We start from the raw sequence: 12347 nt of genomic DNA, 5'->3' as shown, positions 1-12347 counted from the left end.
GGTTTATGTGAAACAACCTCCGGGATATGAGATTAATGGACAAGAAGATAAAGTCTACAAGTTAAAAAAGGCATTATATGGATTGAAACAAGCACCTAGAATATGGTATCCATAATTGATGAATACTTGAATAGCAAAGGATTCAGCATGTGTGAGCCAACCATGTATACACAAGTAAATCAAAAAGGAAATATCTTGATAGTTTGCTTGTATGTCAATTTGGTTTTCACCAGAGATCTCTATAAAAATGACTTTAAGACACCCATGAAAACAAAGTTTGAAATGACTGATTTAGGATTGATGAGATATTTTCTTGTATTGAAAGTACTCAATCTGAAGATGGTATTTTTATTTGTCAATCTAAGTATGCAAAAGATATTTTGAGAAGGTTTAAGATGGTGAACTATAAGCCAGTTGCAACACCAATTGCAACTAGTACAAAACTCAGTAATAAGGATCAGGGGTCAAGTGTTGATCCAACCTTGTATAAGAGATGGGTTGGAAGTCTCATATATTTGACAACATCAAAGCCCGGCCTAATGTTTGTTGTAAGTTTAATTTCTAGATTTATGCAGTCTCCAATGAACACCCATTGGCAAACTGGAAAAAGAATCTTAAGATATGTTCTTGGAATGACAAATTTTGGTATCTTGTATACATCACATTCAATTTTAAAGCTAAAACAAGATATTCTGATAGTGATTTTGCAAGCAGTGTTGATGATTGGAAAAGCACATGTGGGTACGTGTTCAGTTTTGGATCGGTTGCAGTAGCATGGGCATTAAATAAGCAACCCATTGTGATTTTATCATCTACTCTGGCAGCATTTGTTGCAATGACAGCAGCAGCTTGTCAGACTGTGTGGATGAGAAGAATTTTGACTGAACCGTTACATGAATAGGAAAACCCAACTCAGATTTACTGTGACAACAAATTTGCCATTGCGCTAGCAAAGAACCATGTTCTCTATAAGAAAAGTAAGCATATTGATACTAGATAACATTTCATTTGAGAATTGCTAAACAATAATGAAATTTGTATGGAGTTCTGCAGATCAGAAGATCAATTTGCAGATATATTTACAATACCCTTGACCAAGGAGTTGTTTGAAATTCACAGAGAAAATATAGGAGTTTGTATGCTGTAACAGCAGTTTTAGTGAAGAATATAAGGTCGAAATTAAGAGGGAGTGCTGGAATACAAAATTTCTCCCACACCGACTATGTCCACCACCTTTCTATAGACAGTCTCTTCATCACCAAATCTGATTGCTGAAATATCTTTGTTGTTTATCCTCATTTTATGTCTGCCTGCAGAAAATCAGATTTTGGCTTGCCGTGTATTAAAAGTCACTAAACCGCCTCTGTTCACTGACTACAGGAAACATTGCCTATAAATCTATCTTTATGCAACTGTTTTATGCATGAGAACAAAGATTACAGATCTTCAAAGAACTCTGTAGAGTTCCATATATGTATTTTGTTATAATACATTGATTAAATTTATTTGGTATGCTGTAGCATACGATTGCCTACTTGCTCTGTTCTGCTCTGTTCTGTTTTTTTAATATTCTGTTGTGCTGTAGCTCCCCTGCACCCTTCATTTGTAGCAAGGTTCACTCTGTCTAACTCAACAAGGCTAAGCGATGAAATGCATCTTGTTGGGATACGAATGGCTATGGTCAGTTTGTCACAGGCCCACCATTTTACCAAGATGGCTGACAATATGTAAATGATATAGTTTCTTCACCATATTTTCAGCGCATATCAACAAGAACCCCCACAGCAACACAGTCCATCTTTGCAATGATGAAAATGTTTTGAATCTTTCACAACAATTTCTCGTCCAGCCATGCTTGAGACGATCTTTGTCACAGTATGACAGTCACAACACATACGAAGGTTCTTGTTGATATATATATGAGTATTCCAGGAGGCATGCTGATAAGACCATAACAAATAGCAAGCCTCTTGCTGTGATAGGAAACAATATTCTCCTTTGGTTCATCTTCCACATCATGTTAAATTGAGGTCATGTCATTTAACCTGATCGAATAATCTGCCCAGTCAATGTCTCCATAGTGCTGCCTGTGGTTGTGATCTGTCATCTGCAAGAAACGTATACATCTCATCCTTGACTTGAATCCAACTGCATCCTGGTTGTCTTAGTAATCCTTTATCTTTGATTAATTTTCTCACATGCGCTGCATCATCCCACATTCCAGCTTGTACATACATATTTGACAATAGTACATGTGCTCCTGCACATTGTGGTTCCAGATAAAGAAGGCGTTCTGCTGCATGTTTTGCCCGCTTAAAATTCCCGTGGATTTTGCAAGCGCTTAAGAATGCTCCCCATACAACAGCATCAGGTTCTAATGGCATTTTATTAATGAAGTCCTCTGCTTGATCTAGCCACCCAGCACGCCCAAGAAGATCAACCATGCAGGCATAATGCTCCATCGTCGGAGTAACGTGATAATCCTGGCTCATGGACTGAAAATAGTGAAAACCTTCCTCAACGAGACCTGCATGACTACATGCAGAGAGAACACCCACAAAAGTAATATGGTCGGGCATTGGACCTGTCTGTACCATTTCCTCAAAGAGTTTGAGAGCTTGGATGCCCCGCCCATTTTGTGCATAGCCACAAATCATCGTAGTCCATGAGATCAAATTTTGTTCAGACATCTGGTTGAATACTTGGCGCGCATCGTCTAGGCTTCCACATCTAGCATACATGTCAATAATGGCACTTCCTACACATACGACTGATTCAAATCCCAATTTCATAATATGAGCACGAATTTTTTTCCCCTGATCTAGATTTTGTATGCCGGTACATGCCCTGAAAACGCAAGTAAAAACAAACTGGTCTGGTTTTATTCCTGCTCGTAACATTTGGTAAAAGTATCTCAAAGCCTCCTCCCAGTTCCCACAATGTACCTCTTCTGCAGTCATTACACCCCATGAAACAACATTCCGTTCTGACTCTCGTATTTTATCAAATGTCAGGCGGGCATGCTTTATGCTTCCACACTTGGCATACATGCTAACAAGAGCGTTACCTACAGCAGAATAAATCTCCAATCCAAATTTCATAGCTTGAGCATGGATCTCCTTCCCTTGTTGAGCATATCGAAGGCTAGCACAAGCCCACAATGCACTTGCAAAGGTCAGCTCATCTCGCTCAGTGCACATCCCTTGCATTTCAGAGAAAAGTTTCAAGGTCTCTACACAATGTCCATCCTGCAAATATCTTGCGATAATTGCACTCCAGGAGGTCACGTCTGGGATTTGGGTTTTATCAAACACTAGCCGTGAATATTCTAGGCGTCCACATTTGATATACATGGTAACTAGAGCAGTCCTGACTGAAAAATTTTGATCAAACCAATTTCTTATGAGGAAACCATGCAGCTGTTTGCCATGTTCTAATGCTCCTCGATCTATGCATGCCCACAGAACACTAGCAAAAACTACCTCATCTGGCCTTATCCCTACGCCTTGCATCTGACAAAAAAGCATCAAAGCTTTAACCTTGCAGCCCTGCTGAGCATACCCACAAATCATACTAGTATACGACACCAGATTCCGATCGCGTTGTCTGTCAAACAATTTAAATGCATCCTCTAAGTGTCCACATTTAGCATACATATTAACAAGAGAATTAAAAACACAGACAAATGACTCAACACCAATTTTAACAGCAAAACTGTGAACCTGCTTCCCAAAATGCATTGCCTCTGAACAAGCACTCAAAACGCTCGCAAGAACAAACTCTTCTGGCCTTACATCTTCCCATAGCATCTGATAAAACAGTCTAGAGGCTTCTTTGCCACCATAACCTGCAATCATTGTAGTCCACGAAACCACATTTCGTTCAGGCATTTTGTCAAACATGCACCGTGCATCTGCTAACTCACCGCATTTTACATACATATCAACAAGAGCACTTCCAACATAAACATCCTCTTCCAACCCAGTTTTAGTTAACAGACTATGAACCTGCTTGCCCTCCTCCAGACCGCCTATGAGACCGCAAGCTCTGAAAACACTGGTAAAAACATAAGCATCCAGATCAATGCCAACCTCTTGCATTTGCCCAAATACTTCTAAAGCACTCTTTCCTTGATCCTGTTGCACATAACCTACAATCAAAGCAGTCCACCCAACAACATTTCGTTCGGACATTTTGTCAAACACTTGGCACGCATCCTCCATACAACCGCATTTTGCATACATATTCAGTAGTTTATTACCTAAAACACTTTCTTGATCAAATCCATATTTTAAGACTTTTGTATGAATCTTCCTGCCTTCATCCAGGGATTTCGAATCACTGCAATTCTTCAGAGCACATGACAAAGAATTGCGACACACCCCTAGATCTGTATCTACAATTACATTGTGTTCATTAAACTGCTCTTTGTTAGGAGTTTTCCATTGTTTTCCAGCTGCGGATATGCTAAAACTAATATCTGTGACGATATTTCGATATCGGAAAGACAACAATTGCATTTGAATTCCCAGTGCAAATCGTTGAAGCGCCATTGAAACCTTGAAGCCCACGGTTTATTCCAATTAAAACTACATGAAACTTGTTGCATGATGTAGCTAGAACAGTGAATTGCTGAACCTGCATTCTACTGTTTTTCGATTCTTTTCACACCATGAATTGATATCACTGAAGCAGTTTGTGTAAATTTGTACTTGATGTAAATCAGTCTTCGATGGATTAAATAGCCACATTTAAATAGTGTCCTTAGCAAAAGTGGCAAATAGTCTTTCATTGATTAGTTTTATTTTTATTTGATTAAAATTTAACTTTCTTATTTGATTAAAATTTAACTTTCATTATTAAAGTGGGTGTTATCTAAGAATAGTAGTCAATGCTTATAGAGTGATGTGTGCTGTTTTTGTTTGATTTTTTATAGAGTTTCTTTTTATCATATTATCAAGAGAGTAAATCATTTTATCATATTATCAATGTTTTATTTATTTTTATCACATTTTTGTTAGTAATGGAATTCTTATATATACATATTAATATCATCTTTCTTCTTTAAAATAGAAGCATCAAAATTATAATATAGTAAAAGAATTAAATATTGAATATGATCTAACACGCTCATACTCTTCTTTCTTAAGACTTATATCGCTTGAATTGATTGTTCATATATATATATATATATATATGACACCTAAGAGATGTGTGCTTTCTAGCATGAGACTATTGATATGAGAGTCATGACACATTTATTGGTTGTGGAAACACCATTGACTCTTAGAAAACCAAGAAATCTAAGAGAGATCGTGACAAATTTCTCCTTGTTTGAATGTATTATATAAAAATATAATGGGCATTAACTTGAAAATCGGTGAACTTACTAAGACACTCAAAATCTATTGGCCACTTTTTTGACCTCATATTAATGATTCAATAAGTGGAACTCAATTTTTTGTTGATATTTAAACTTATCATTATTACAAAATAATTTTAAAAAAATTCTCTTTTATCTTTCTAGAGATAAAAGAAAATAAACTTTTAAATTTAAGTTGACACCTAAGATATGTGGAATTTCTAGAATGGACTAGTGTTGTGAGAGAAAAGAGTCATGAGACATTTGTTGACATTGGAAACACCATTGGTTCTTAGGAAAATGAAGAAATCTAAGATAGGTCATGAGGAGTTCTCCTTATTTAAATGTATTATATAGTAATAATATAATGGGTGATAACTTGAAAGTCAATGAGCTTAGTAAGACGGTCAAGATAAATGACCACTTTCTTGACCTCATATTAATGATAAAATAAGCTAAAAATGACATTTTTTGTGACATTGAAACTTATCATTATTGTAAAACAATTAATGTAAAACAATTTTAAATAATTTTTATTTTATCTTTCTAGAAAAAAAACTTATCAACTTCAACAATCTACCAAATTTGTAAAAAATAGCAAAAAGTAGTAAATCCTCTAACAAAATAGCTCTCTAATGAATGAGCTCATGTGGAACATCTCAAAAATTTAATCAATCTAGAGCTAGGTGTTCTGAGATTTAGGAGAATGCCTTAAAAAGTTTTTCTTGTAGGAGCTCTAACTTTCTACATACATGATATCATGGAAAAGTGAAGTACACATGTTGGGACATTCACTTAGATGTAAGCTTGATATATAAACCATTATATAAATTATTTAATTTTGAGCCACCTATGAAAAAGTAATTCAAATACTTTATAATAGGTGTGGATATGGTTCTAGAGTCAATATTATTCCATATTGGAATACATGTCTTAATCTGTTCATAACAAATACTAAGTATGTATCTTTAGAAGAATGTATCAGTGTATCATTCTCATTTATTCCATGGATAACTAAGTCCCAAATTTTAAAGCTTATACATGTGAGATTCTAGAAAAAAAGCTTAAAATTCATAAATAGTTTTGAAGTCCGCATAAACAATATTGCATCTATAATTTAAGTTCAAGATGTTGAGGAATCTCATCTTGAAATCCTTTAGATTGTAGATATCTAACGTTACTTTAACACCCCCTTTAACGACTAACAGTTCCTATCCTATGAGTATCTACAAGAGAATCTTCAAGTAATAAATAAGAATGGGTTCAAGTATTAAAGTATATCTATCTTAGGTGGGAGACCTATTTAAAATCATTTCATTTTCAAATGGGGAACTTTTTTACTACTTCCAAAGTTTTTAATTATTTCCCTGCAAGTTCTCATCTTGAGTGCATTTGGAGAGTAGTTAGGTAAGGACTTTAATACCCCCTTTAAAGACTCTAAGAGTCTCTATCTAGATAATATCTATATGAGGATATTCCTAATAAGTAAGAAAGGGAAAGTACTTAAGTGTGTGTGTCTTAGGTGAGAGACATATTAAAAATGAATTCATTTTTAAACAAGGAACTCTTTTACCAATCCCTAAAATTTATATTCTTTTGATAACAAAATACCAAGGAACTTGTAGGAAAACGAACGAGTACAAAGGTGTGAAGGTCAAACTCTTTGTAGGATTTTCTACAAAGTTTATGCATCATTAATTTTGTTCCTAATAAGTTATTTCAATACCTTTACTTTAGATTTGTGATTATTCATCTAGATCATAGAGCAATGTATTTTCACACACGCACACATGTGCACATGCACATGCGCACGCGCACACATACACACACAAGTTTCAAGGTCAATCTTGTTGTAGGGATTTCTACTTTAAATGTATGCTTCATTAATTTTGTTCCAAACAAGTGATTAAATACCTTAATCACCTTAGATTTATGATTATTCACGTAGCACATAAAGAAATTTGTTATAATATTTCTTAGTAATAATTATAAAAAATAATAAATATAGTAGACGACTTTGAGGGAGTGACCTCTGGAATTATCAAATAGTAACATATGAATTCAATAATAAACGATATGATGATTCAAGAGAAACATCTCCACCTTTATTTATAAGATTAACTATGTTACGACATGCCCCTTCATCCTAATTAAGAGTATTTAAAGTACTATATATAACTAATGTTAATGTTAATGTTAATAATGTCATAAGTTCTTACTTTTTATACTTAGGAATATATAGGATATTAAGGTCATACCATTAGCTAGAATATTAGGGATCTAACATGCCCTCCCTTTCGAAAAAACATTGTCCTTAATGGTCATCAATTCTGAATGTTTTAAAGTATAAATTATCCATCTTCTTGTGTTTCATCTTCAATTACCATATTTTCCCACTTGAGTAGGAACTCAAAAATAGCTTTGTTTCATAACTATTTCAATCTTCTCTCAATTACCATATTCTCCCACTTGAATAGGAACTCAAAGATAGCTCTATTTCATAACTATTTCACTCCTTTCTCAAGAACTTTGGTAGTTCTAACTAAATCAAAATATTGTTACCTATTACTTTATTTAAACAAGAGACATGGAAGATAAAAGGGATTTCAAAAGAGGATGAAAATTCTAACTTGTAAGCTACACTTCTTATTCGATGGAGAACCTTATATGGACCATAAAATTTAGGTGCAAGCTTCTTGTTCTTATGTTTATTAAGGAGAATTTGTTTATAAGATTGTAATCAAAGAATTATGTAATGTCGAGCTCTTCAAAATCTCTCACTAAGAGGTTGATTGGCTTATTGTTTTATTCTAGTTTGAGTCATAACTAAGTTATCCTTAAGGATTTGTAGTATTTATTGTTGATGTTGAATATTATCCTCTACTACATGAGCTTTAGAATGGAATTGTAAATAAGAAGTAGTTGATGGTATCCCGGGGTAGCCCCAAAGAGCCTCAAATAGATTCATATTAGTGGATGTGTGAAAATAGGTGTTGTACCCCTAGTCTAGTAATGGTAGCCATTTGGACAATTTTGTTTGTTTATCATAGGTGAAACAATGTAAACATCCTTCCAAACATTTATTCACAATTTTTGTTTGGGCATCTAATTGTGGATGGTAAGAGGAAATATTTGTTAGTTTTGTACTTCAATTTGTAAATAAGTTTATACCAAATATGGTAGTGAAGGTAGGGTCACAATCACTAACTCTAATTTTGGGAATTCATGAAGGTTTTGTACTTTTTCCATGAATAATTTAGCCACAGTAATTACATGAAATGGATAAGAGAGTTCACAAAATGTGAATACGTAGTGAGTCTATCCACAACAATAAAAATTACATCAAGATTATTAGACTTTGAAAACCCAATAATGAATTCCATTAATGTTTCCTCCCAATGGTGTATTGTATTGGAATGCTTAGTTGTTCTAAGAGGCCTATAGTCTTTATTGTTTCACCTTTATTTATTTGGCATATTAAACATTTACCAACAAATTTATCGAAATCTACTTGTATACCTTCCTAGAAGAAAGATTTATTTATATATGATTATAGGTCTTTAAAAACCTTGAATTTCCTCCTATTGGTGAATCGTACATTTGAGATAGTATGGGTATGTGTAGGATCATGGTGTGCCAAAACAGGCCCTTAAGTGGCAATGAAATTTCAGAAAATCAGAGTTATGCAACTTGACATGAAAATTTGAATAAGTTATGAACATTATTTTTAAAATATGTAAGAATAGAATCTATAGAAAATTGAATGCAGTTTCTAAGATACTAGTTGTTTTTGGAAAAAAAAAATCCTATTTGATGAAAATTTCAAATTTCAATGCAGTGGTACTAAAATTTCAAGAAAACGATAAGAAGTAGGCGTATGTCTGACCACCCTAATCACAATCAAATCATAATATTTTTTAATAAGATTTATAATATAAGTATTAGACTCGTGTCCAGATGTGACACATATTTTTTTATAATTTTTTATAAAGTAAATAATTATTTATGATTTTTTTACTACATCTTTTTTAAAAATCAGAAACTCCTATGTCTGACCACCTTAAATTGGTCAAAACCATATGAAATTTATTTATTTTTAAATAAATTTCCTATAGTAGACAAAGCATAGGATGTGACGCGTGTTTTGGATTCAAAAAATGTTATACCATTTGAAAGTTATGAGTGTTTTTCAATTAGTCTATCAATCAAGACTTTTGTCAGAATTCAATTAGAAAATAAATAATAATTATTCATTAAAGTCAAAATAAGACAAGCCTTATATTGTTGGAAAGCTGAGAAAATCCTTAAAAAACCCTTTTCGTTTTATCAATTTTGGCTATAAAAAAAGTCATCAGCCACCAGTGTAAAGTCTAGAAAATCAAGGAATACTGAAAAACTCGTTTTTTCAATTGACTTTCTAGGCTTGTCACTTCCAAGCCAAATCCCAAAGCAAACCCAAGCCAAAATTTCAAATTTGAAATTTGTACAACAGAAATCGAATATCCGATTTTAATAAGTAAATTCAATAACTAAATTTGCACATAATTAATCTATTGTTTATTAATATATTAATATATAATATATTAATATACAATATATTAATTTATAAATATATTAGTATATGATATTAGGGAGAGGGAGAGGGGGAAGTGGGGGAGAAAGAGAGGGGGTAAGGGAGAGAGAGAGAGAGAGAGAGAGAGAGAGAGAGAGAGAGAGAGAGGAAAGGGAGAGAGAGAGAGAGAGAGAGAGAGATTAGGGGAGAGAGAGAGAGAGAGATTAGGAGAGAGAGAGAGAGGGGGGAAGAGAGAGAGAGATTGGGAGAGAGAGAGAGGGAGGGGGAATGGAGAGAGAGAGATAGAGAGAGGGAGAGGGAAGGGGTCATATTGTGTCATATGACCCCTTAGGTGTCAAATTTTTGTAACGAGTACTGGCATTGCTTTATATTGTAGTAATGGTTCATCTTGCCACCTTATGACACACTATGACCCATTAGGACACTATATGGTTTTGTTAGGGGTCATATGGTGTCTTAAGGAGTCATGAGATACCATATGACCCCTAAGGACAACATATGATCCCTTCTGACACCATATTGGGTCGTTATGGGTCCTATGGTGTCCTAATGGGTCATATTGTGTCCTATGACCCCTTAGGATTGTTAGGGTTCCCACAGATACTGAGAGGGGGGGGTGAATCAGTATCTGACCAGTAATGAAATTTTCTTAAAACTGAATATGCAGAATATAAAGTAACAGTATACTGGTACGCAAGAATTAATGCAAATAATAGAATCAAAAGCATCCACATGAAAAGAACACCATAACACAAGATGTTTAACAAGGAAACCCGGTGTGGGAAAAACCTCGGTGGGATTTGTGACCCACAATATTCACTTACTGGCCAATAAGGGAATATTACTTACAATAGGGGCCTGCACATGCAGGAAGGCCAACTGCCTAGAGCTCACTGCTCAATAAGAAGTCACACTGACTTACAATGAGGATTTTACACAAATCCAATATTCTATACTGCTTTACAATAGCATCTCCAATGCCAGATTCAGTACCGGTTCTTGCTTTGTTCTTTACATATACCCTTGACCTACAATTCGCACATTAGGTCTACCTTATAATTTGTTTATTGCATTCTATCCATATCCTACAAATGACTACAATGATCTCCTTTATATACAAGAGTCATTTTACAATTTGCCAAGTCAGCTTACAATGATAAACAAAATATTACATATCAAAAATCCTATCGGCCTCTGTGCCGGTGTACATCTTCTGTGTCGGTGCTAGTGTAGATTGATCTTCTGATGCTAGTGCACTATCTTGCCTGTGTTATACTTTGCTGGTATAATGTCTTGCCAGTGCCATAGGATTGCAAGGTTGCCTGTATAATGCTTTGTCGGTATAATGTCTTGCCAGTGCCATAGGATTGCAAGGTTGCCTGTATAATGCTTTGCCGGTATAATGTCTTGCCGATGCCATAGGATTGCAAGGTTGCATGTATAATGCTTTGCCGGTATAATGTCTTGCCGGTGCCATAGGATTGCAAGGTTGCCTATATAATGCTTTGCCGATATAATGTCTTGCCGGTGCCATAGGATTGCAAGGTTGCCATCAATGACAAAACCTTCAATCACACACAATGTCTCATTGGAGTGTCCATATGCCAACAATCTCCCCCTTTGGCATTGATGGCAACACTCATGAGAAATTTCAGAAAGATATCCAAAAATGTGTATACCAAAAAAAATGTTATCAAAAATGTGAGGGCTCCCCCTAAGCATGTGATCCCTGTGTTTTGAATTTTCTCATCTACTACTCCCCCTTTGGCATCAATGACAAAGGTTAGTAGATTTTGTAGTTCTACCAATAACCTCAACCTTGTAGTTGGGCAGTTATTCTCTGAAGAATATCTCCCAAAATTAAGTTTATACCATCCATAAACTTCTTGCTCTCCTTTATTGCTATCTCAGTTCTGTATACTGTACCGGTGAGATGCTGCAAGTGCTTTGTCGGTGTTTTGCTGCCCTGTGTTAGTGCCTCTGATATTTCCTTACGCAAAGATGCTAAATAGTCCAATCTTGGACTTAGTTTAGATCTCAAAAATTTTGCCTTGTTTATTATTTTCTCTTTTTCTCTCTCTAATTTGAGCAATTCTTCCTCAAAATTTGTTATCTTTTCCTCAAAAACTGATAGTGTATCGGGTGAGTTAACAAAATTATCAGCAAGTTTATTGATCTCTTCCTGTACCTTGCTCATCTTTTTGTCTACATCTGTGGTCAAAATGTTTATCTTACAGGTGTCTTTGTACAGAGTTTTGTACTCTTTCAATAAATTGCACAGTTCCAGTAGAAGTGTGTCAAATTCCCTGTTACACTTCTTTATTCCTTCCTCAAAGAATTTTTGTTTCTCTTTTTCTACACTTTCCTTTACAGTTTCTACCTTTGTTTGTTCAAAATTTCCAGAAATATATT

The 12347-nt window shown here is 34.7% G+C and overlaps 1 protein-coding gene across 1 annotated transcript; it reads right to left on the bottom strand.

Annotated features, from left to right (window-relative positions):
* Positions 1-2066: 2066 nt before the first annotated feature.
* Positions 2067-4553, bottom strand: LOC131050006 (pentatricopeptide repeat-containing protein At2g13600). The gene has a single exon (XM_057984131.2). It carries the CDS (start codon positions 4551-4553, stop codon positions 2067-2069), a length of 2487 nt encoding a protein of 828 aa, XP_057840114.2.
* Positions 4554-12347: the final 7794 nt, after the last annotated feature.

Source organism: Cryptomeria japonica, chromosome 4 (assembly GCF_030272615.1).
Source record: "Cryptomeria japonica chromosome 4, Sugi_1.0, whole genome shotgun sequence".
In the NCBI taxonomy this organism is placed as follows: Eukaryota; Viridiplantae; Streptophyta; class Pinopsida; order Cupressales; family Cupressaceae; genus Cryptomeria; species Cryptomeria japonica.
The sequence above is the reverse complement of the archived record's forward strand: the minus strand, read 5'-3'. Positions and strand labels throughout refer to the sequence as shown.

Excerpts from the sequence above, each read along its gene's own strand:
- LOC131050006 (XM_057984131.2), bottom strand. The coding sequence starts at position 4,553 with ATGGCGCTTCAACGATTTGCACTGGGAATTCAAATGCAATTGTTGTCT.